This window comes from Malus sylvestris, chromosome 16 (assembly GCF_916048215.2).
Source record: "Malus sylvestris chromosome 16, drMalSylv7.2, whole genome shotgun sequence".
Taxonomy (NCBI): Eukaryota; Viridiplantae; Streptophyta; class Magnoliopsida; order Rosales; family Rosaceae; genus Malus; species Malus sylvestris.
The window spans coordinates 23,026,301-23,053,709 of record NC_062275.1 but is presented as its reverse complement, the minus strand read 5'-3'; the positions used below and the strand labels follow the sequence as shown (position 1 = coordinate 23,053,709).

At 37.7% G+C, this 27,409-nt stretch overlaps 2 protein-coding genes across 2 annotated transcripts; one reads left to right on the top strand and one right to left on the bottom strand.

The window, feature by feature from the left end:
- The first annotated feature begins 6,847 nt into the window (after nucleotides 1–6,847).
- Nucleotides 6,848–7,156, top strand: LOC126609215 (dirigent protein 16-like). The gene has a single exon (XM_050277196.1). The coding sequence runs from the start codon at nucleotides 6,848–6,850 to the stop codon at nucleotides 7,154–7,156; it is 309 nt and encodes a 102-aa protein (XP_050133153.1).
- A 13,289-nt stretch (nucleotides 7,157–20,445) lies between these two features.
- Nucleotides 20,446–20,838, bottom strand: LOC126609214 (uncharacterized). Its single transcript, XM_050277195.1, has 2 exons — nucleotides 20,643–20,838; nucleotides 20,446–20,579 (listed from the first exon to the last, which is right to left on the bottom strand). The coding sequence occupies exons 1-2, from the start codon at nucleotides 20,836–20,838 to the stop codon at nucleotides 20,446–20,448; spliced, it is 330 nt and encodes a 109-aa protein (XP_050133152.1).
- Between the last annotated feature and the right edge of the window lie 6,571 nt (nucleotides 20,839–27,409).

The following is a 27,409-nucleotide window of genomic DNA, read 5'->3' as shown; positions in this document are numbered from 1 at the left end:
GAATATATGAAGTATTAAAGACTTTTCCAGTTTCCGGCAATAGCAGCGGCACCGGTGCAAGACTCTGGCGAACCAAGGTTGAATGAGGAGAATATTCCGTCAAAGTTGACCGAATATGCTAACGTCGTCAGGTAATTATAATGGTATATGCTGATTTTTAACGAAATATTCCCTAACGCTGTTAGGGAATCCGTTTGGCGTGCTACGCATATGCCTGCACGTAGGCTGCGCGTCTGCCCGACGTGTGAGGACGCGTGGGTGCTCAGAAAATTTTTCTAAAAATATGGGGGTGTTCCTGAGGTTGAGTAGGTCTTAGTGGTATATTCAAATACACCATTTGAGCAATGTGTGAGTAGTTATTTCCTAATTTTGTGTATGTGCTTTAAATAACGGTTATATAGTTGTTTCGCATATAGGTGAGACCTATCCTGAGGACGAGGGCAATCAAGCAAGGCTCGGGGGTTACGACCCTTCCGCATATCAGTGAGTGGGCTTTTGGTTTTCAATATATACTTATATACTTGGTATTTTTCCCAAAAAATGCATTTAAATGAAATTATGTTTTGAAATGCCATGCATGTTGATTTATACTTAGAGTATGAATTAGTATAGTATGCATAAAAGTGATTTGACGCTGTGGATGCTTAGGTAAGTACCAGGTAAGTTGTAGATTGTTTATATGTGATTTGATGATGATGTGAGATGTGTTGAGAATTTATAACCTGCACCCCGGTGTTAATGCTCCCGCCCGTGGCCAAGGCACAGGCCTTCACGTGATGTTCACCTCTCGCACCATACGATCACCTTAGATCCAAGTTAGGTGCACAATCTTGTTGTACAGACCACTATAGGTGGTTCTGACTCGTAGGTGACCTGCGATTATTCGCACAGTCTTCAAGTGATCGTAGCACTAAAGCGTATTTATTTATTTACACTCAGTCCTGTCGTACAAACCACTTTAGGTGGTTCCGACTTGTGTGAAGGCATACTTGTTGAGCTATAGATTCAGCCATACATGCCACTTTAGGTGGATCCGGCTGATATGTTATTTCACCTGAGTTACTTATTATGTTATTTTGAGATATTTGGCATAGCATACTTATGAATATCGTTTCTGAGCATGGTTTTGAGATGTGTGTGTGTGTGTGTGTGTGTATATATATATATGCATTCTATTTTCTGGGAAATTATACAGGTTTTACGGTGAGGGATTAGAACTTTTGTTAAATGAAATGGTTTTGAAAAGCTTTGTTTTTGCCCACTCACACTTTCTGTTTTGTGCCCCTTCAGGTTTTAGTTATGAGTAATTGTCAGTGGCTTATGAGGAATTCACGGTAGCTTTGACAGATTATCACCAATGTAGGATTATCTTTAGTGTTGTATAATTAGTATTCGTTGTGCTGGACTGCACTTAGGCTACTTATGCTCTGATTGTGAACTCACACTTACTGTCGCACTTGCTCCCTATCTCATCTAGTACTCTGGTTGGTTTGGTTCTTATTTATTCGCAATTCCTATATTAATATTGCTTCCGCATTGTGCACATGGTTACGTCACCCTCATGTGACAGCCAGCGTGCCTCGATCTAAGTCGGGGTGTGTCACAAATAATGACAAATGCACATCTCAGAAATTTCTCAACTCTTTCTTCTCTCTCTCACATCCTCTCTCTCTCCCTGGTGAAAGTAGGCCACAATAAATTTAATTTTATCACAATCTAAAGAATCTTTGAACAAATTTTCTTTGTCAACTAAAAGAGAGCAAAAATGTCAAAATTTTAACAACCAAAATAATATAAACTAACCAAAATAAAAATTATGAGCAATATAGTAAACTAAACACAAAACAAAATTTCTTAAGCCTCACAACTAGTAACCATATCAGTTTTGCCATGCTTTTTTTCAAGAAAAGAGAGAAAATCCTTCGACGTTAACATGGTAGATTTATTTTCCTTCAAAATGAGGTCATACCATATGTAACCCATAATTGCAATTTAGGTTGAAAGCCCCAAGTACCTGATCAAATACTATGACAATTGTTGGATGATAGCGACCAGGTGACAGAGAGACCTTAGCGGACATACCATATGTAACCCATAATTGCCACCGTGTACAGTCGAAAATACTTCTTCATGGCAGCCTAATGGCTCACATCACGTACATCAAACCATCTTCTTGAACACTCTTTGTTAGTCCAACCATATGCTCTTCGCAGAATAAAAGTTATGCAACTAACATGCAGGCAAGAATGTGACGTGCACCATTGGTTAACTCGGACAAGTATGGTTTGGCATTTTTGTTACATAGTGTGCAAAACTATTTGTGGATGAAGTGCTTTGCCATGTTCATTGTAGCTGTTGGCGTGAGTCAACCATTTAGTTTAGGAATGTAATCCTATAATTTATTCCTTGTATAATTGAGATTCTTATTTCTCGTTATGTGTGATATTGAACAACTATATATTTACCTCCTAGAGAGAAGAATAAACTTACAATTCAAACCCTAAACATTTTTATCTTGGCATCAGAGCAGGTTTCAGCCTGTCTCTTTCCCCTAACCTTTTACCCTAGCTACTTGTCCCTTAAAACCCAAAAAAATCCTAGCGTGGTCTCGAAGCAAGAGAACCACTTACGAGAATAAAAAAAAGAAATAAACCTAGAAACCAAAATTACAAAACCCCAGCATGGTCTCAAAGCAAGAGAACCACCCACCGAAAAAACCTAGAAATCTAAATCACAAATAGACCATTACTTCCATGGCTGACAAGCACCAAGGCATGATTCCTTGTGGCAGTGATCTCCAGCGGGTTGGGCTTGCAGAGCCTAGAGCCCAATGTCCAACAATGCATCAATCAAGCACGGACAGAAGCAACAAATTTAGTGTGATTCTAACTGAGTAGCAATTCGTTGCGTACAGGAACAACCATGTGGGCATACCGAGCCCATCAGGAGACAGCCTTCTGGAAAACAGTTTGGACCCAGATAGTATGGGCTAGCAACTTTCATTATTGAATTTGATTTCGTCCTAAGAACAATTCAATAATCCAAGTAAAATTGGCACTTCATTCACAGCATCCGCTAACCGAGATTATGGCTAGATAATTGACTATGGGATTATAGACCATATGACATATGATGAATCCTTGTTTCACTACTTAACCATGCCACCCAAGGAGAATGTTATCACAGCAAAATGTGAAATTGCTCTAGTTACAGGAGGGTTCCATCGCCCTTACTCCCTCTCTATCTCTGCATAACACTCTTTTTGTTCCTTCACTATCGAATCATTTACTTTCTGTTGGTCAAGTTAAGGAACAATTAGATTGTATTGTACTCATTTTTCCCATTCTTTGCCTACTACAGGATATCCAAACACGGGTGATCGTTGGGCGTGGTACTAAGAGGAGAGGGTTATATTATGTGGATGATGTTGTATTGGGCCGAGTCAACCAAGTGAGCAGTGATCACAACAACAAGGTTAAGAGAATCTGGTTATGGCATCGTCGACTAGGACATACATCTTTTGGTTATTTAAGAAAATTACTTCTGTCTTTATTTAATGGCGTTTCAGACTCTGATTTTCAGTGTCAAGATTGCATTCTTGCAAAAAGTCATTGTACTTCTTACCACTTGAGTCTCAATAAAAAATCAGTTCCTTTTGAGTTAATTCACTCCAATCCCTCACCAATAGCGACGTACCACGGTATTCGGTGGTTTGTTACCTTTATAAATGATTGCACCAGAATGACTTAGCTCTATACCATGAAACAGAATAGTGACGTTGGGCAAATTTTCCAACAATTTTATCGAATGATTGGAAATCAATTTTCCCTTCCTATCAAAGTTTTGAGATTTGATAATGGTGGGGAATATTTTTAATTCTGAACTATCACAATTTTTCACAGAGGGCGGCATACTTCATGAGATTACTTGTCTTTAAATTCCTTAACAAAATGGTGTGGCAGAACGTAAGAACAGACATATCTTCGAAACTACACGGGCTTTTCTAATTAGGGCTCATGCTCCTCATGCCTATTGGGCGGATGCAGTTACATATTCCATTTATCTTCTTAATCGAATGCCCTCTCGAGTTCACAACTTCCGAACTCCCATGGAAGTCTTGACAGATTATGTCATTCTACCATCTTCTTTTTAATTATCACCTCGCATATTTGGATGTGTGGTATATGTGCATCTTCACAAGAATCAACGGAGTAAATTGGATTTGTGTGATGTTCGTTGTGTATTTCTAGGATTTAATTGCCAACAAAAGGGATATCGATGTTGCCATCCACCTACTAAACATTTCATATCACCATGGATGTCACGTTTTACGAAACCGAGATGTTTTTCATTTCTGATAAAGCCTACTGTACTCTTCAAGGGGAGCTGAATAGTAAATACGAAGACTATAGTTGGTTTGATGTTCCACATGAACGAGATAGTTGGCATGGTCCCAGCAGTACAGGTGAGACCGAGATTGAAGACTTAGGTGTTATGAGCAACCCACATGACTGCGTCTTACCAGAGGATCGCGACACATCAATTCAAAGCCTAACAGTAGGCCACGACATAGCAGTTCAAAACCTGGTAGTGGCCAACAACATAACAAGCCAAAGCTCAGTGGATCTTGACTGTGAAGCCCTTAACCGAGAGATAGCTCATGCAACATCGAATAATAGGCCTACACCATTTATGGATTCAGTAAAAGGTAATAGGTCTACGAGTGATACCGAGACTGTGTAAACAGAAAATAACCCTCATTCTCCTCCACTGGTACATGCTCATGTCCCTGCGGATATCCAGGAGGTACGTTCTCATACTCCAGATATTGTTGAAAATTCTTATATTTTACCTTCTAGGCAAAATTGTGGGAAACCACCTGACTAGTTTTCTCCGAAAGGAAAAGTGAGATATGCAATTGCACAGTATGTGTCCACTCATCGACTATCACCCCAAGTACCAAGCCATTGTGAATCAAATAGTTGGGATTAAAATTCCAACAAAAGTGGAAGAGGCTTTGCAAGACCCCCGTTGGGTAGAAGCCATGGGAGTAGAAATGGAAGCCTTACAAAGAAACGGAACGTGGAATGTAGTGTCACTACCACAAGGGAAGAGACCAATGGGATGTAAATGGGTGTTCACCATAAAGCACAAGGCGGATGGATCCATTGATAGATACAAGGCAATATTGGTAGCTAAAGGGTACACACAGACATTTGGAGTTGACTACCAAGAAACATTTGCTCCGATCGCAAAAATGAATGTTATTCGAGTACTTTTATCTTTAGTAGCTAACTTGGACTGGTCTTTGAAACAATTTGATGTGAAGAATGCTTTCTTACATGGAGATCTAGAAGAAAAAGTATACATGGATCTTCCACCAGGATATGAAACACTGAATGAAGAAAGGAAAATATGTAGACTTCGAAAGGCTCTCTATGGACTTAAACAATCACCCAGAGCATGGTTTAGAAGGTTCACTGAAGCAATGAAAAAGTACGACTATAGACAGGGAAATGCGGACCACACCCTATTCATTAAACGCATGGGAGGTAAAGTTACTTTGTTAATTATCTATGTGAATGATATGGTAGTTACTGGTGATGACACATAAGAGATAAAAAGGTTGCAGGGGTATCTTTCATCAAAATTTGAGATGAAGGATCTAGGAGGCTTGAAATACTTCTTGGGCATTGAAGTTTCTCGTTCTCGTGATGGTATTTACTTGTCTCAGCAGAAGTATGTTCTTGATCTTCTCTCTGAAACTGGAATGTTGGCTTGTAAACTAGTTGAAATTCCCATTGTGCAAAATCATCACCTGGCGATATACCAGCTAATAAGGAATAAGCAGTGTTGTTTCAAGTGTTGTATACATAATAAAAAGTTGGATAGTGAATGCTTTTTATGAGCATATACAATACTTGTTTCCTTCTTATATCGGCTTAGGCTTAGCATTGGAAGTAGCTGGAGCTAGACGTAGTTGTCTAACTTGATTTGTTATGTAAAACATGATTAACACGTGTGCTTAGAAGGAATTTGATTACTCTTCATATTGCTAATTGGTTTCACTCCCTGTCATTCCATTAGTATTTAGAACATGCTTATTCCACTTTTATCCATACACCTATGAAGTCATATTCATTCAATGCCAAAGTCATAGATTAGCCCAAGTGGTGAAAGACGGTGGATAATAAGTTAGGATTAAAACAGGTCTAACGTTCAATTTCCTCGAATTTAACTCAAGTGTTGCGAGTCCATTGCCACTCTTACTGTTGACAGATATTTATTCCCTTATGTAAAGGTTCAACTACTGTACTTGGATAACCTGTTTTTATTAATTTCGTTTTCAAGCCAAAAAAACCTAATTTCAACACAACGAAATTTTGCCAAAAATAGTCTCAAACGTTGTTATGAGCCACATTCGGAAAAGAGAGATTTTCTTTGAAACCGAAAACGAGAAAATTATACACTGTTAAAAAGTCCAAAAACCAGTTCTAAAGGAGAAAACTCGTAGCATAAAAGAATGGAGATTATTATCATCTACATCAATGATACAACAAACCCACTTCTCTATGTGATATGTGACCAACAACCAATTCACCCCTATAACCAATATTCATATTTTCCCTACAAATAAGATAATCCAACAACTTCACCTCCTGAGTTTGGAGCAGTTTCAACCACTCCATGTGAAAATCTCCCCTATATCAAGACTAACACTTGTTCCCAAATCATCGTACTTTAGCACAAAAATTCAGCAATCGATTCTAAATCTAGCAGATACCAAATTTCAGGATGTTCAAGCTGGCATTTTTCATCTATTTTCATCATATTGCTGATTGCAAATATGCACGCAACAATACTACTTGTGGCTGCGGTTGAACCTGCAGCTGTTGTTAGTGAACCAGTTCTGGAAATATACATGCATGACAATCTTAGAGGCAGTAGCCCCATGGCTAGGCCAATCTTTGGGTTGCTTGGCAACATATACAGCGGTCAAGTTCCCTTTGCAAAGTCGATAGGGTTCCTTCCTCCAAATGGTAGGGTGGCTATCCCTAATGCCAACAGTGCCATTTCAACTGTGAATGGGGCCAATGGTCTCCCACTAAGAACTGGCTTATTTGGTACATCTTTCACTGGAGACCCTAATGGCTAAAAGAATGTCAATACGGCTACCCAACTAGCACCAGACAGGTGAGGACAGTATCAGTGTTGTTGAAGTGGGCCCATGGCCCGTCTACCTGAAAATTAAGATGGTATCAAAGCCAAGAGACGGGCCCGTACTACCACGTGAACGGGGTGGGTCCTCTTTGACCCCGTGTGAATGCCCCGACTTGGCTCCACGTAGGCCAAGAGATGCCATGTGAATAAGTGGGTCCCCATTGGCCCTACTCGAATAGGTCAGCTCCGGCTTGGCTCTAAATGGTTGTCGATGCGTGGAATTTCACATGTGACTCATAAAATGGAGTCTCACGTGCGGGGAAGTGTTAGAATTCCTCTGTCCCACATCGGCCATAAGGCTTGAGAATAAGCCCTTTAAATAGAATTACCCCACTCTAACTAACACCGAGGCCTTTTGTATTAAAACCCCACACCTGATGGATTGAGTAGATGACCAAGTAGGGACAATATCGGTATTGTTGGAGTGAGCCCATAGCCCGTCTACCTGAAATTTAAGACTAATATCTTTTAATAGCTCTCAACATAAATGTGAGGAATCGGGACGTAAAGAATCACATGATTCATACTCTCCTAATCTTCATTTTTCATATCACGAGAACTCTCTCGTATTAAATTAAACCTGCAATTTATTTCCCTAATCATTAATTAGGTTTATTTTACCAATCCAGTGGCTTCACTTCTTCATGAATTCTTAGGTTAATAGACAACATGCAGTCAACTTAGCTCTAAACTAAGCTTTGGGATTGGAAACACATGTCATTGTCCTCAAGGGTGATTTCAAAGAGATGATGACACTAAGCATGAAGAAACTCTCTGATATAAACATCCGAAAAAGTTAGTCTCCCTATTGATATTACAAAACAAGAAAATTACAACCTAGTTCGGTTTGGTTTAAAACACTTTGCAAGAAAATGCTTCAACTACTATAGTATACTAAATGGTTGAGGAACTCTACTTCCAAGAATAAAGAAGCATTTGTTATTCGTCATTCATGTAATTGCTTAATATGTGTGAAATCTAAACAAAAATAGGTCTAATAGTAATCAACATACCATGCATGCATCTGATAACTAAAGAAAAATCATGATCTCAATAACTCACAAATTCAACAATGAAAGGCAGAAAACGAAGAACAAAAGAGAGAATGAGAATCTTAGAGAGCAAGTTGTATTTCACTGTAATGAATGCTTACAAATACAAGTGGTTATCCAACTATATATAGATTTAAAATTACAGCTGTTATATTTAGAAAACTTAACAACTAAGCTAACCAAATGTTGAGGTGTACAACTTAACCAAATGTTGAGGTGTATATTCTGTTAATACTCCCCCTCAATCTTAGCTGGGATGTCCTAGCCTGAGATTGGAACAATGACGAACAAAAAAATGACTGTGTAACCTTTTTGTTAAAACATCTGCAACCTGAGCTTCTGTAGGAATGTATTGAACCTCCATATCTCATTTTTGCACTATTTCATGAAGAAAATGAAAATCAGTGTCTAAGTGTTTAATCCGAGTGTGAAACACTGGATTAGAACACAATGCTAATGTGGAAAGATTATCACAATGCAATAAAGAAGCAGAAGGAACAAACATATGAAGATCCTTAATAACCAATCGAATCCAAGCAATGTCAACAACTGTATTTACAAAGGCTTTATATTCAACCTCTGATGAACTTTGAGACACACTTCCTTGCTTCTTGGATGACTAAGAAATGGGATTAGTTCCTAGAAAAACAACATATCTAGTTGTTGACCTTCTAGTATTTATGTTAGCTGCCTAGTCAGCATCACTACAGGCAAGCAATTCCAATTTGGTAGCAAGATAATAAATAATCCCACAAGTCAAGGTACCCTTCAAATATATGAGTATGAGCTTCACTAAACAGAAATGAGCTTCAATAGGAGTGTTCATAAATTGATAAGCATAATTGACTGCATATGCAATATCTAGCCTGAAGGAAATTTTTTGTCCTAGCTAAGAACATGTGAGAATATTTGAATACATATGCAAACTATTAACACATTAAAGTAGGCATGCATTCAAAAACGATTCATAAAACCCATGACTTTCAAAGCCTAGTGAATGGTGAACCAATAAACTCTTTAGCAACATTAAAGAGAATAAAGGATTTAGAGATTCTTTACCCTTGAAGCTCATCCTTGATTACACAAGGGATTCACCCAAGTGGAGGGCCTTCAAGTCACCTCCTTGCTCCTTGGATCTTCCTTGTGATTTTCTTCCTTTTAGTGCTCCTTTGCTTCTTTGAGGATTTGAGGATATGTTCTCCAAAACACCAAAAGCTTGATGTCTCTAAGTCTCTTCACCAAGGATATATTGTGAAGAAGAAATGGATGACTTAGAGAAGAATAGATTGCTAGCTAAAACTTCTCTAAGTGGCCGGCCTCTATAGAGAAAAAGAGAGAAAATGTTTCACCTCTTTTCATCAAGAAAACCCTAAATGAAAATAAAGCTATAAAGTTGAATTTATACTTCATCACATGTGAGTGGCAAACTTGTAATTAATCCAAGTTTGCATCCACTCACCCTATGGCCGGCCATGTTGATGTTATTGGGCTAATTGCCCATTTTGTTTTAGTTATCATACAACTTAAACATAATGGGCCTTGTGGACCAAAACGCTTTTGGGCCCCGAAGCCCAAAACCAACTTAAAAGCCCAATACAAACATTTCGTATAATTAATTAACTAATTAATTAACTTTGACCATTCTTCAATTAAACCATTTAATTGCATATCCATTTCATTTAATTTCTTCACTTTCATCCTTACTCGGTGTACGATCCATTAGGTTCCATTTAGCGAGGTAGTGGGCGATTGTTACTCTTAACGATCGATTGTGAATTGAAACCACATTTCAATTCTCCCTTAAAATTAGTGTTTGCTAATCATTAGGGCTTCCACAAACCATGAGTGACACCTAGCAGCATGTCATGGTTACCCAAGCTAAGTAGAATTGGTTGGAGAACCTATCCAGTTACAACTACAATGCAATACGGTCATTCTCTAATACAATACTCTTAATCACATTGTTTAAGTGATAGTTTGTTTCATGTCTACTATCCAATGTGATACTTCTCCATATGATTCTATTGAATAAGATTTGGAACAAACTTCTTAAGTCATATTCATATGCTTTGGCCAAAGACTCTCGAATCATATCTTAGAGTATTCTCCTTCCACCATGGAAGGTTAGAGATCCCTTGTCGTGCATTCATATGCCTACATGACTAGATAGCTTGACCCCAACAATGCCGTGGACACTCCAATGGAATGCCTTTGACATGATCAAAGGTCAAGGACCTAACCATTAGACATCTATGACGCCTCAGGTTAAAGGACTACTTTGCATATTGCAACTATCGAGTTCTTACATGACATGTATGTTCGAACTCTCTTTTGATCGTAGTTCAGTGTACTCGATTACTCTTTCGAGCACCTATGTGTTTGTCTTAGTGTCCAACACCAAATGACTTGAGACTAGTCATACTCACGCTTGAGTCGACATAACACATACTAACCTTAGCGGATTGTCAATGCCCAATTGGCAATCCTATGGCTAGGAACGTTTTAGGAATGAACATAAGAGAAAGGTCTCGTTAATCTAACTTACTTAAATCACTTGTCTCTTAGATCAAATACATTCCTTGGATTCCCTTATTGCTTAAACACATGATACAATAAATAGTGATTAACAATAAGCTTTGTCCTTCATTAAACATATAAAAGTTTAATACAATAAGTATTCCAAAAGCTATTACATCAAATGATTGGCTTTGTGGGCATACTTCCAACATAGCCTAGTAAATGTCAGATATTGCAAAGCACCAACCAAACTTCTATAAAATGTGGGATCAGTTAATGGTTCTCCTTCATCCTTCAATAACTGTGTATGAGGTTTATTAGGAGTAGAACAAGGTCAACAATGCACCATACTTGCCTTATTAAGAAGATTGGAACTAGATCTACAATGCTCCATACCTACCTTATTAAGAGGATCAATGACATACTTACTGATTAAGAAAAATATCTCCATTTTCCCTGTAAGTAACTTGAAGTCCCAGAAAATAAGTAAGTTTTCTCATGTCCTTCATGTCAAACACAGAGGCTAAATCATCAATTACTTGCTACACTAACTTGGAACATGAACCAGTAATAATAATGTCATTGACATATAAAAGAAGACTCACTACATCATTACCACCGAACTTTACAAATAAGCTTGGGTCTGAGTGAGCAGACTGAAACTCCAAAGCAGGAAGATAACTAGTAAACTTTGCATTCTAGGCTCGTGGTGCCTATTTCAGACCACATAAAGACTTGAGAAGCTTGCACACATGATTAGGATATCTGGGATCTTGAAAATCTTGAGGATGTTTCATAAACACCTCTTCTTGTAATTCACCATGCAAAAAGGCATTTTTTTTTACATCTAATTGCCTTAATTCCCATTTATTCATAGCAACAAGAGATAAAACAAGTCTTACTGTAGTATGCCGAACAACTGGACTAAAAGTTTCTTCATAGTCCAAGCCTTGTTCTTAACTATACTCTTGTGCAACAAGTCGAGACTTGTACCTAGAAATCTTCCCTTCTTGATTTTTTTTTTTAATTTTATACACTCATTTGCTGCCTATAACATTTCTATTTTCTAGATAAGGTACAAACTCCCAATTACCTTGTTTTTTAAGAGCATTGAACTCTTCTGTCATAGCATTTCTCTAGAGCTTAGATAAAACTACTTGTTTTATAATGAGAAGGCTCAAAAGAATCATGAATGTCTAACACATATGTGAGACCACAAAATACTACATCATCAGTATGTGAAGGAGAAGATAACTGTATATTAGGTAAAGATGCATGATAAGCTGCATAATTCCTTCTTTGTATTGCACCACTTTTCAACATTGTAACCATATTACGTTCGGAAGAAACATATACTGCAGTACTAGGCATAGCAGTTGTTGACACATCATGTTCATTTTCTGAATGAGTTAGTTGAGTATCAAACTAAGCAGAAGTATGAGATAGCTCTAGAGAAGAAGATACTTGAGTTTGGGAATGAGCATGGACATGTAACATGTAAGATGAAGAATGAATTGATAGTGGAGTAGTAGCTTGTGCTAAGATACTATCTAAACTGGCAAAAACACTGGAACTTGGAGAAGATAAAGATGGCACTTCCATATTCTGACCACACACTTGATTCACTGAAAACTGCTCCTCAAATTCATTCGAATGCCTTGGTAAGACAATAAGCACTATTTTAGTTGATAATCTCTGGGAATCAAAATCAACTAGAGAAGAACTAGATGAACTGATGGTTGGAGAACAAGGAACTTTAAAAGGAAATCTACTTTCATCATGTATCACTTGCCTAGATAACACTAACTTCATTGTAGTCTTATTGTAACACAACACCCCTTTATAACCAACTAAGTATCCTAAAAATACACTTTCATCACTTCTAGCTTGCAACTTATTAGCACTACAAGGTCTTAAGTAAGGATAGACAGTGGTACCAAAAACCTTAAGATTTGCTAAAGAAGGAGACTGTCCAAACAACTTAGCATAAGGAGATGATTTTAGCATGACATTCTATTGATCAGAAACACAGCATGACTACAAGCATGGTACCAAAATTGCTGAGGTAAAGAAGTAGCACTAAGCAAAGTCACAACAGTCTCAATAATATGTTTCTTCTTCCTTTTTGATAACCTATTTCGTTAGGGTGTATATGGACATGAAACAAGGTGCAAAATACCATGTAAACATAGAAATTTCTTAAATAAATCACTCATATATTCACCTCCCCTATCTGATTGTAAAGACTTAATGGTTGTCTTAAATTAATTCTCAATAAGAGCATGAAATTTAAGAAACACAACATATACATCATATTTATTCACAAGTGGGAAAATCCAAGTAAACCTAGTGCATTCATCAACAAAGATTACATAGTAATTGTAACCTTCAACAGAGATAGTGGGTGAAGGTCCCCATTCATCAATATGCACTTTTTCAAATGAAATAGTTGACTTAGTACTACTAGAAGTAAATGGAAGTCTAAACATTTTGCCCCTAATACATGTTGAGCATATATGTGGATGTACATCTAAACAAGCCGAAATAGCAGAATCCTTAAGCATTTTGGATTGAACCTCATTAGTTGGATGACCAAACCTATGATGCCTAATAGAAGTCTTCACAAGCTGTGACACACCCGACCTTGATATCCTCCAAACACCAGGGCAGGCACGTGCTGACCGACACCCGAAGATGACGAAGCCATATTAAAATGCATGAGAACTAGAAAGAAATAACTAACATAAATACAACTTTTAAATTTAATTTTAATGAATATGCAATTGTGGAACGTGTTCAGAGCATACAACTAATCCGAGACACTAAATAGGAATAATATAAAATTGAATGAACAAAGAGATGGGTCCTACACCGAGAGGACTCGAAGATGCAGATGCGGGAGTACCTTAACGCCGGGATTGTACACCTCGATTCTAAGTCCTGAGGGGGCGCAAAACAAAATATGAGTGGACCAAGTTGATATATAAGTAATACTGAAACAGTTATTCATCAACATACTAACCCCCAAAGTTTATGAAAACTCAATAGTATAATATGTAATAGGTTTTCCGAAAACTCTAGCATGCCATCAAACCTTCGTAAAACATATATCATAAATAGTGGTATTAGTATTGCCCAAAGGCATATAGAACTCTTCATTTGCTTGAAGGCCTTCATTTGACTTGTAGGCCCCTACATCACCCAACCGAAGCCATATATAAATATCATTCGACCTGTAGGCATCACCCCACCAAAGCCATATATAGATAACATTTGCCTGTACGCATATAGTGACCATTATATACACACAAAACTCATTAAACATAATCTTTCCAAAATATATCTCATTGGAGCTCAATAGCTTAAACAACATATCATAAATTATGTTCATAAATATCTCAGTGAAAGTAAATCCAGTAAATCATGAAATATCAATAAGCGTAAATCCAATTTACTTATAAACGTTTCATAAAACGTAACCATTAAATCATGTTTTTTCGTGTATCCATTTCTAGCAATTAAAACATGCATTTTGGAAGGGGTCCACTCATATATACTTCACCGTCGAAGAGCCGTGCAAACTAGAGAGGATGAAAATGCCACAAACAATTGCACCTAAAAGCACATAAAGGGTCCAATTAATAAAATTCTATCATACCAATTGAATTTCAAGAAACGGACATCATAAACGGATCTAGGATGTTGAAAAACATAAGAAGGGACCTCAAGTACCCCCACGCCCCCTCACACGCCACTATGGGGTGGTGGCCTCGACGACCACGCGCCAACACACGTGCTGTTTTGGGTTACTGGAAAAGTCGCCGGCGCCGCTGCGGACGGCAGTGGAGCACAATACTTCTGGTGAAGGCGCATGTGCTCCACGTGTTAGCCAAGACATATGCTTACGCACGCTCACGCGCAAGCCCACATATGGCCTGGGTTCTAGATTAGGCCGAAGGTTTTGGGCCACAAGGTTAGGCCTGAGATTATTGGGTCGGGCTTGGGGTTCAAGTATAGGTTTGGGCTAAAGCTTGGGTTGGGTTTGGGTTAACATGGCCTAACGAGTTTGGCCTAAATCTAAGCCGAGTTGGCTGATCTCGTCGAAGAAGAAGGTCGGAGCTCTCCCAGCTCCATTCAACCTCAAAACCTAACTAAAACCTATCATGTAATATACCAAAATGAAGCCCAAGGAACAAGAAAGAGATTCATACCAATTTCAAGATGTGTGGTGGCCGGAGTTGGCCGAAAATGGCCTGGAAGCCACAGGTACTCGTCGGAATCTGGGTTTAGCTCATACAAGGTGTTTCTTCGTAGCTTGATGTCCAAAACACACCAATATGGTCAAAAATGAACTATAGGGACGAAAAGAGAAGTATTTGGAGTGTTTTGAGGCTTACCCAAGTCGGAAAAGTTACAAAATCATTCAAAGTTACGTTGGGGAAGTTGTTTTCGTTGGAGCTTCGAGTTAGAGACTTTAGGCTCCATTATTCTACGTAACAGAGCTTGGGTTTTAGCTCATAGGGTCTAGAGGGTGAATGTGGTGGTTTTTCAAGTGGGGTTTTCCCCCATGGCACCATTCGGTGCTTGCCAAGAGAGAAGGGAGAAAAGTGAGAGTAAAAGTCCACGGGAGAGAGAAGAGGGAAGAAAGAGAGACAGAGACAGAGAGAAAGTGAAGTTGGGCCCGAGGACAAAATTAGATGATGGGCCCCCCTTACGCACACCAATTAAGACCCAATAGTAACATTTAAAACAAATATCCCATAAACAAAGTAAGATTACCATTTTACCCTTTCGATTCGCTAAAAATCAGGACAGGTTGTTACAATCTAACCCCGTTAAGAAAATTTCGTCCTAAAATTTGAAATAACTTGCTATACAAAAATACCTTAAGATAGGAAAAAGAATATACATATATGTAAAGAAGAAATCAAGTCAAAGTGGTTGCATGAAAGAGAATATACCATACCGTCGCGAGCGGGTTGCCAAATCCTCTTTTATGCCTGCAAGCTCATACTTTCTTCCCCTATCAGTGTAAAAGTAAAAACATACTTCATAAAGATAAAAAGTCAAAAATATATAATATTGTAAGGTCGAAAGTATGAACGTGTAATATGATAACATCAAAATATATATGTACTAACATAGAGGTCAAAAAACTCATACTGAACTTAATAGTGAAAATGGAAATGACTCGACCAAACATTTGTAATGTCAAAATACAATATATATATATATATATATATATATATATATATATATATATATATATATATATAACTAATATAAGGTAAAACAAAATACTTGTACTGAAAATCAAAATCGAAAATGGAAGTGGGTCTCGCCTAAGCATTCGCAATGTTACATACTCCAAGAACAAATGTGTCTTTTGGTCGAGCCCCATCAATGACTAAATAGTAACAACTATCGTAGATGGGTCTACTTGCCCACTTGCTTAACTAACCCAACGAATATGCCATCAATATTACAGTCAGCCGCCCGTGATATCGACAGCACAATGTTGTCTCGATAAGCAAGTAGTAATTTTCTAATGGTACAACATACCAATTTGTCCAATCCCAAGTCAACAACAACACAAGCACATAGTTTTTCAAATTGTAAAACAAACATCTGAAAACCAATTCGCAAAACTCTATTGTCTAACCAGTGCAGCCACCAGAATCTAACATACCAAGTATCAAATAATGCCATACACAAGTTGAAAATAAAACTATCGTCGTAACTACTCCAAAAGAGATCGGTGCAAGATCTAATCATTCAGAAACCACAAATCAAAAGAACTCAACACGTCTTTCAAGATCTAGATAGTTCGTTCAAGACTGTTCAATAGTCTGCAAATAAAAATGCGATACAGGACAAACATTTAATACTCAAGACCTTCACAAAAACTTCACAAAACTTAGAAATGAAATGTGCATCACGATGAGGTACAAAAGTGATGATACACTGAGAACCAGAAACATATGATTCACAACGCCTAAACAAACTGATTCATTGAAAATTTCTCTTGGATTTAGCGAACAGCAATGCCTAGAAGGCTAGGTGAACACCCATGAATTTAAGGGTTAAAACAAGTCCAACAAATCTAAAGTATATGATAACTGGAGTGAATGAGTAGCTATGATGCAAGAATACGTGTAAGTACTTAACTTGATTATGTGGTGGCAAGTCGAGATAGTTGAGTGTGGACTCGACTCAGGTGGTAGTCAAAAGTAATATGAAAGACAGGAACTCAAACTTTTTCCCCGTTCCAACTTTCACAACATTATGTTACAACGATAACTCAAGGATGATAATCTTAGGGATATTCAATCACTGATGTGAAATATTCTAACACTCAAATTAAAACCCTATGATTGTAGTATATGAAAGTAAGGATCGTTTTAGGCTGGGGATTAGAAGGGCTGCTAATCTACACAATTTAAACTCTAAATCACTAAACCAAACTCAAAAACACAAAATTAGCCTCTTATGACTCGAAATTGAACAAACTGACTTAAAACTACACAACTAAGTGAAATTGACTTAAAACAAAAACTAAAGACTGATTTGGACGAAAATTAAACTAAACTTGACTCAAAATACTAAAGGGGGTTGTTTCGACGAATTTAGACTTGAACAAATAACTTGCAGAAACAAGGTAAATAAAAACGAAATTAGGGTGAATTCAATGGTGAAAAACTAGCTAGAGGGTCCTTCTCCACACATGAAACATATGCACACAAATTGATTTCCAGTATTGTTTCTTTAAACCACGAATGACAATGCCCCAAATTAATTGTGAATGCACTAATTAACTTTTAGATTTTCCTAGGTTCATTGAATTGAATGGACAGCGCATCGCAACCAAATTATTTTTCTCAAGTTCCCTATATGAACAGGATGATAGAGATACACAAGAATAAGTTCTCAATAACACAGATAAGTAACTCACATTCATGCTTTACGAAACAATAACTGAAGGTAATCAATTCATATAAAACATATGCCCATGGCTTCGAATTCACCTCTAACTAAAAAGGAATTAGTTCCTCATGCTCATAATAATTGAAAAGCAAAGTAAAATAAACATGGAAACGAAACGAGGGAAGAAATAACTCTGAAAGTCTCCAATGGTTGCAGGTGGCTTGCGGCACAACCCTCATCTTCTCCAATGGAAGCCATGGCAAATTCTTCTCTCCTCCAAGGCTGCAGCAAAAGGTATGAATTTTTTATTTTAGGCTCTTTTCTCTGTGTGTTCTTATGCGACAGAAAATATGTATATATATGCTAGGGTTTGCGGCACCAACTCCTTGGAGGATAAGGATAGGGCACGGCCTAATCCAAGAGGGAAAATGATTAGGGTTCTGGCAGATTTTAGGACTTCTAGAAGAAGAGGGTGCGGCACTTATTTAGGGATTCTAGAAAGAATGTGTTTTGGCAGGTTCCTAAGCTTCTAGAAGAGGGAAGAGGCGCCACCTTTCTAAGGGTTCTAGAAAGGGTGGTGTGGTATAAGTTTTGGGCAGGGATAAGCTTTCTAGAAGGGATGCTTCTAGAAAGGCCTTCTAGAAATCAGATAAGATTGTGGATAATGCTCATTCCTTCTAGTTGATTACTCATCTTCCAAGTCTTGAATTAATTTCTCCATCTCTTTGGCACATTCCTAGCCTCATCTGATCTTCAAAAACATCCATTCCTTATGCTACACATGCATGCAATCCATTCCAACCCAAAATCGCTCTAAAATGCTCCAAAATGCACTTTCTTGCCAACTTCACCAATTAGACCTACAAACACAGGAAAATAACTTAAAACACTCTAATAAGCAGAAAATAACTAAGTAAATGCGAAGAAACAAGCTAACTAAGTTGCATAAATATGCTCCTATCAAATTCCCCCACACTTAGCTTTTGCTAGTCCTCGAGCAAAACAAAGAAAACAGAACACAACCTAAACCTTCTAACAATTGCCTCAGGGATTTCCAATGGAAAATGACATGTTAAAAATCACTACTCCCATAGGTTTTCACACAGATTTTCTGACTACACTCCCTATACTAGGTATATGTGAGAAGATTAATGTAAACATGTAGACTAGCCACTAACATACGTTATAATCAAAGAAGACACTTTCTGGAATTATTAATACATGTATATATATGATCTCATGAACGGAATGTCACTACTTAGAAGCGAAAACCAGGGATACCATATGCTCATACCAATCCTAAACTCCACATTATTGAACACATAACAATCAAGATAAAAGTCTAAGAGTTGTAACAGGGCTAAGGTATGGGCTAACAAAGAAAGGTTAAGGATAAACAAAGGTTCTTAACACAATAGTAAGAAAAAATAATGAAATTGACACTTAGAATTCACTTTTCAATGCAGCAACTAACTTTAAACACAAAGGAATTCATACAACTTTTAGGGCCAGATTCAAACTTTTGGACCCTTTCTTCAACAACTAGTACTTGTGAGTTCATTCTTACTTATTTCTCATTCTTTTCCTTTCTTTTTCCACTTTTTCTTCTTTCTTTTTTTTTTTTCGTTTTTTTTCTCTTTTTTTTCGTTGGAAATAACCTTCCCCCACACTTATTTTCTGCAATATGTTCGATCAAAAAGGAATTCCCTCTAAGTCATGCTCCACAATACTTTAAGAACAAGGGTATGGATAGTCCTATTCTAGGCTAGGTAGGGACAATGTGGCTAACAAAGAAAATAGGCTAAATAAGGCTCAAAGGGGTTAAACCTACAAAACATATGCATGGGATTAAGGCTTTTTGGCTCTGGTGGTAACTACTAAACAACTTCCGCTTGTTATATGTTATGCACTCAATTTTAAGCTTTGAATGAAACGGGCATGAGTTCTAGTATTTGGAACTATAATGATGAAAACGCATTCTAAGTAGCAACCAAGCAAAGAATAATGAGATCATGTAACGACTTTAGTAAACAAGAAATCACAGATTAATAACTCTCCAACTAACGCTTAGGCTCAAGTCTCTTAGGGTTGTAGCGTTAGTTTGAGTTCCTTCCTTCAAGCATGTTACAAAAACTGATTTTTTTCCTTTGTGATTACATGTGAATTCGTAAACGTCAACTACAACCAAGCATAAACCAAAGAGCATATCAAACTTCCATCAATGTTTGTAGCTTTCTTTACCAATCATGCAATTAAAAACCAAATCCTCATCATTGTGTTGGAAGGTACTCTAAGATACAAACACACAAAAACTACTCTTTTTGGGTTTTTTCAAAACTTTTTCTAACTTTTTTTTTCAAATTTTGTATTTTTCTTTCAAAACACATTAAAACAATTCAAAACACACTAAAAACACTTCAAAACAGTGAAAAACAACTCCAGTGGTGCTAGGTGGTAAAATCCCACGAAAATCATGCAAAAATAGCTTGTTTACCCCCCCACACTTAAACCAAACATTGTCCTCAATGTTTCAAACATAAACTCACACACAAACAATCAAAACAACTAACAAACACGACAATCATGGCAAAGTAAAAGCAATAAAGAGAAGGGGTTAGGAACGCAAATCTGGTTGCTGGAGCTAGAATTCCATCATGCCCTTATGTGAACACATGGGTTGCCTCCCAAGAAGCGCTTGCTTTAACGTCTTCCAGCCAGACGATACCTCCATTTAAGCTTCAATAGGGCCAATGGCATGGAGGGGTATGTCCTCCACAGCATGCTCCTCAAAAGTCTCGTAGTAGGGCTTTAAACGGTGTCCATTGACTTTGAATTCATGTCCTGTCTTCAAACTTTGAATTTGGACTGCACCATAAGGAAAAACATTAGTAACAACAAAAGGGCCAATCCATTTAGAACGCAACTTACCTAGAAACAAATGAAGGCGGGAGTTGAAGAGTAACACTTTCTGCCCTATAGAGAATGTATAGCCACGAATCATCTTGTCATGGGCCGCCTTTGTTTTCTCATTGTAAATATGAGTATTTTCATAAGCCTTATTCTGAATCTCTTCAAGCTCATTCAATTGAAGCTTCCTATAAATTCCAGCGGCATCAATGTCCATATTGAATGTCTTGACTGCCCAATGTGCACGATGCTCTAACTCAACGAGAAGATGACATGGTTTCCCATAGATGAGCTAGAATGGTGACATCCCAATTGGTGTTTTGTAGGCTGTACGATACGCTCACAATGCATCATTCAAACGCAAGCTCCAGTCCTTCCGAGTTGGTCTAACCGTCTTTTCCAAAATATGCTTGATTTCCCTCTTAGAAACCTCGACTTGCCCACTTGTTTATGTATGATAAGGTGTTGAAACCTTATGCGTGACATTGTACTTCTTGAACAGCGCCTTAATGGTTCGATTGCAAAAATGGGAACCCCCATCACTTATAAGTACTCTTGGCATTCCAAACTTTGCAAATATATTAGTTTTAACAAAATCTGCAACCACTTTAGAATCATTAGTACTGGTGGTTTTTGCTTCCACCCATTTCGACACATAATCCACAACAAGCAAAATACAAAGGAAACCATGTGAGGAAGGAAAAGGACCCATGAAATCAATACCCCAAACATCAAAGATTTCGACAGAATAGATAGGATTATGTGGCATTTGATATTTTGCACTTATATTGCCCGTTCTTTGACAACGATCACAAGTCATACAAAAAGTTCTAGCATCCTTAAAGATAGTAGGCCAATAAAATCCACATTCTAAAACCTTAAGTGATGTGTGTTGTCTGCCAAAATGACCACCACATGCATAAGTGTGACAAAAAGTTAAAATTGAATGAAACTCCGAATCATGCACACACCTACGAAGAATCTGATTAGGCTAATATTTCCACAAATAAGGGTCATCCCAAACATAAAACTATGCATCCTTTTTAAGTTTATCACATTGGTGCTTGTTTAGGGTGTTTGGAACTTGTTTAGACACTAAATAATTCACCAAATCAGCATACCATGGCTCACTTACCTTAATGGACAACAGCTGCTCGTCTGGGAATGCTTATGGAATAGGTAATGGATCTTCATCATGCACCAAACGACTCAAGTGGTCAGCCATCACGTTTTCACTTCCTTTCTTGTCTCAGATTTTCGCGTCAAACTCTTGGAGAAGTACCATCTAGTGAATAAGCCTTGGCTTGACTTCCTTCTTCGTGAGCAAATACTTCAAAGTTGCATGATTAGTGTAAATTATAACTTTAGTTCCAAGTAAATAAGAACAAAACTTATCTAAAGCAAACATAATAGCAAGAAGTTCTTTTTCAGTGGTAGAGTAGTTCAATTGAGCATCATTCAAGGTTCGAGAAGCGTAATAGATGACATGCGGCTTCTTGTCTTTTCTTTGTCCCAAAACAGCCCCTAATGCATAATCTGAAGCATCGCACATAAGCTTAAAGGGAAGGCTCCAATCTGGTGGGACTATGATAGGGGCCGAAGTTAGCATCTCTTTGAGGTGATTGAACGCCTTCTCACACTCATCATCAAACTTGAATGACACATTCTTCTGTAGGAGTCAGCATAGAGGTTGGGAAATCTTTTAAAAATCTTTGATGAATCGCCTATAGAATCCTGCATGTCCAAGAAAAGAACAAACCTCTTTCACTGAAGTAGGAGAGGGTAAGTAGCGTACACGATCTATTTTTTATTTATCAACCTCAATTCCCTTTTCTGAAACTATGTGACCTAAAACTATGCCTTGTTTTACCATAAAGTGACATTTTTCCCAATTCAAAACAAGGTTAGTTTCGATGCATCGTTTCAAGATTAATGTGAGATTATCTAAACAACCATCAAACGAATCACCAAAGACACTAAAATCATCCATGAAAACTTCAATGATCTTCTCAATAAAATCTAAAAAGATACTCACCATGCATCCTTGAAACATGGCTGGTGCATTACATAAACTGAATGGCATTCGACGATAAGCAAAAGTACCAAATAGACAAGTAAAAGTAATATTTTCTTGATCATATGGAGCTATAACAATCTGATTATATCCCGAATAACCATCAAGAAAGCAATAAAAAGAATGACCAGCTAACCTTTCAAGCATTTAATCAATGAACGGCAAAGGGAAGTGATTTTTTCCTTGCTGTGGCATTGAGCTTCCTATAGTCAATGCAAACTCTCCAACTTATTTGGATATGAGTGGGCACAAGTTCATTCTCTGCATTCTTCTCCATTGTGACTCTAGATTTCTTTGGAACAACTTGAATAGGTGAAACCCAACAGCTATCCGAAATCGGGTAGATGACTCCACAATCAAGAAGCTTGATAATCTCCTTTTTCACAACGTCCATCATTGGAAGGTTGAGTCACCTTTTGAGTTGGTTTAGCCCCCTCCTCTAGAAGAATGTGATTCATGCAAGTTGTAGGGCTAATTCCCTTAATGTCAGCCAACGTCCATCCAATGGCTGTTTTGTGCTCTTTCAACACCCGAATCAGTTTCTCCTCCTTCATTACCGTGAGTGATAAAGAGACTATGACGGGCAAAATCTCTTTATCTCCCAAAAAGACATATTTTAAATGATCCGGCAATGGTTTAAGCTCAAGGATGGGTGCCTGAATCACTGAAGGTAACAACTTTGTAGTAGATACGGGAATTAGAATTGGGATTAAAGGCTTACCAATATGTTATGGCAATGACTCAAGGGCAACAACCATCTTGGCATTTGCTGCAGGGATAGGCTCGGCTATATTGCATTTAAGCCCAATTCCTTGTGCAATGGTTGTTTCAAGGGCATCCTCATTCAAGGAATCAAGATAATCATGCGCCAAAGAATCAAATACATCAATAGACAAACAAGAATGATCATCTTTAGGATACCTTATAGTTTCAGAAATATGAAAATCAATAATCTCACCATCAAATTCCATTGTTAATGTCCCTTTGAACACATCTATCTTGGTGCGGGCTGTTTTCATGAAAGGTCTTCCAAGTAGGATCAGCAAGGGTGTAGAATGGGCTAAATCCTCCATCTCAAGCACATAGAAGTCTGTTGGAAATATTAAGTTGTTAACCTGCACCAAAACATCTTCCAAAACTCCTTTTGGATATGCATTAGAACGATCGACTAATTGAATTATAACACCATCGTTTTTAAGCTCTCCTAAGTTCATAGATGCATAAATAAAGTATGGCATGACATTAATGGAAGCACCTAAATCCAACATGGCATGTTCAAACTTGGTATTTCCAATAACACAAGGGATTGTAAAACTACCTAGATCTTTGCATTTAGGTGGTAGTTTTCTTTGCAAAACAGCAGAGACATTTTCACTTACCTGAACCACTTCTTTGTTCATAATCCTCCTCCTTGTTGTACAAAGCTCTTTTAAAAACTTAGCATACCTTGAAACTTGCTTTATTGCATCAAGGAGTGGGATATTGACTTGTACCTTCCTGAGAGTCTCTAAGATGTCTTTTTCATTCTCTTCATTCTTAGATTGCATAAACCTGTGATGGAAAGGCACAGTTGGTGGAATTAGGTTAGAATGGGTTGAATTTGGAACAACCTTACCTGAAAGTGACGGTTTAAAAGCCTTGAAAGGCTGTGGCAAGGTTTGTTCCACCTTTGTCGTGGCTTTGTCCACTTCATCTTCTTCGAGCAGCAGTTTTTTGTCATCTTTTTGACTTGATGTGGACATGTTTGGCTGGGGTCCAATTTCTTTACCACTTCTCAAAGTGATAGCCTTGGCAGTTTCAAAACCTTCTTTTGGATTGACAATGGTTGAGCTAAGTAATTTACCTTCTTCTCGAAACTGCCCCATGAATTCTGCCATCTGCCCAATTTGCTTCTTTACTTCACCCATCTCCTTAGCTTGACTTTGTAATCCCTGAGTCAAAGAAGTTAGTATTTGAAGAACTTTATCATTGTCCAAAGACGAACCTGAATTTGATTGGGCAGATTATGTTGGAAGTTGTGGTGATATGAATGGCCTTTGATAGAGCCCGAGAGGTGGCTGTCTACATCCTCCTTGTTGTTGAGGCTTCCTCCACTTGAAGTTTGGGTGATCTCTCTAGCTCGGATTATAGGTGTTAGAGTATGGATCATTCCGTGGATGATTTTGACCTTGATAGCCCACGGCATTGGCACTTTCCCATACTCCATTCTCTATCAATTGAGGGCATTGATCATTGAAATGACCTTGCCTAGAGCACACACCACAAATTGCCACACCTTGCACTTTGGATCCATCGACAACCTGTGATACAAGAACAGTGAGATTAGCCAATTGAGATTGAATTTCAGAAATTGCACTTACCTCATTCACTTGTTGTTGCTACCGTGGGGGGGTCTCTTCCTCCAACTCCTTCATATTTTTGTGCATTCATGGCTCGATTTGTAATTAAGATATTTGCAGCAACTGGGGTCTTGTCAACCAAAGCACCTCCCACTAAAGCATCAAGCATTTATCTCTCAATTGGAAGAAGTCCTTCGTAGAAATATTGAATTAAAAGCTCATTCTTCATCTAATGTTGTGCGTAGGATGCAACTAACGTCTTGAAACGCTCATAATATGCTGGAAACGATTCTCCTTGGTTTTTTTGAATGCCACTAACCATTTTCCTCAAAAGAATGACTCTTGAAGTTGGGAAAAATTTCTCTAGGAATGCTCTCTTCATGCTTTCCCAAGAAGTAATGGTTCCAAGTGCTAGTTCATAGAGCCAATCTTTAGCCTTGTCCATAAGAGAGAATGGAAAGGCTTTCATCTTCAGAATATTCCCATCCACATTGATTGGTGTCATACTTGAGCATACTACTTCAAATTCCTTCAAATGCTTGTTTGGATCTTCCATGGACAGCCCGTGGTATTTGGGAATATGATGCAGAAAGCTTGACTTCAACTCGAACTCATCAGTTTTTCCTTGAACTACCCTAGGATATTGAATGCATAGAGGCACGGCATTGTCCAATCCTGAGGTTGAAAGTTCTTTGATTGTTCACTTGTCCACAGCCATGTCTTGTTCCTCCTCTTCTTCAAATTCGGATTCAGAACTAGAATTAGGTGGACTGGGTTTTGGATGTCTCCTCTTTCTTCTCAACGTTCATTCAAAATCGTCGTCAAACTCCAATATATGCTCACGAACAGGTTGAGAATTACGAGTTATAAACTAGTATCTAAAACAAAGAAACAAAACAAAATAAAATCAGAAACACAAGAAAAACAAAAATAGAAACAAAGGGGAAACACATGGCAATAACTAGGGGAAGATTAGCAATTTTGCTAATCCCCATGAACGACGCCAAAATTTGATGTGAAATATTCTAACACTCAAATTAAAACCCTATGATTGTAGTATATGAAAGTAGGGATCGTTTTAGGCCAGGGATTAGAAGGGCCGCTAATCTACACAATTTAAACTCTAAATCACTAAACTAAACTTAAAAACACAAAATAAGACTTTTATGACTCAAAATTGAACAAACTGACTTAAAACAGCACAACTAAGTGAAATTGACTCAAAATAAGAACTAAAGACTGATTTGGACGAAAATTAAACTAAACTTGACTCAAAATACTAAAGGGGTTTTTTGACGAATTTAGACTTAAACAAATAACTTAGCAGAAACAAAGTAAATAAAAACGAAATTAGGTTGAATTCAAGGGTGAAAAACTAGCTAGATGGTCATTCTCCACACATGAAACATATGCACACAAATTGATTTCTAGTATTGTTTCTTTAAACCACGAATGACAATGACCCAAATTAATTGTGAATGCACTAATTAACTTTCAGATTTTCCTAGGTTCATTGAATTGAATGGACAACGCATCGCAACCAAGTTATTCTTCTCAAGTTCCCTATATGAACAACATGATAGAGATACATATCAAAGATCATTAAGTTCTATGAAAATCATAAGCATTGACAAGACATTCGTAACTATGAACTGCATGATACTCCTGCCAATAATTTACTTAACACGATTATGACTAGCAATCTCCACTACTTATAAATATAAGTTCATAACGATTAGGTGAAATTCTCTTATATTTTAGCATCAAATCCCTGCATGCAAACTAAGCATGCATCCCTAATAAACACACAAGAATAAGTTCTCAATAACGCAGATAAGTAACTCACATTCATGCTTTATGAAACAATAACTGAAGGTAATCAATTCATATAAAACATATGTCCATGGCTTCGAATTCACCTCTAACTAAAAAGGAATTAGTTCCTCATGTTCATAATAATTGAAAAGCAAACTAAAATAAACATGGAAACGAAACGAGGGAAGAAAGAAATCTGAAAGTCTCTAATGGTTGCAGGTGGCTTGCGGCACAACCCTCATCTTCTCCAATGGAAGCCATGGCAAAGTCTTCTCTCCTCTAAGGCTGCGGCACAAGGTATGAATTTTTTATTTTAGGCTCTTTTGTCTGTGTGTTCTTATGCAGCAGAAAATATGTATATATATGCTAGGGTTTGAGGCACCAATTCCTTGGAGGACAAGGATTGGGCACGTCCCAATCTAATAGGGAAAAGGATTAGGGTTCTGGCATATTTTAGGACTTCTAGAAGAAGAGGGTGCGGCACTTATTTAGGGATTCTAGAAAGAATGTGTTGTGGCAGGTTCCTAAGCTTCTAGAAGAGGGAAGAGGCGCCACCTTTA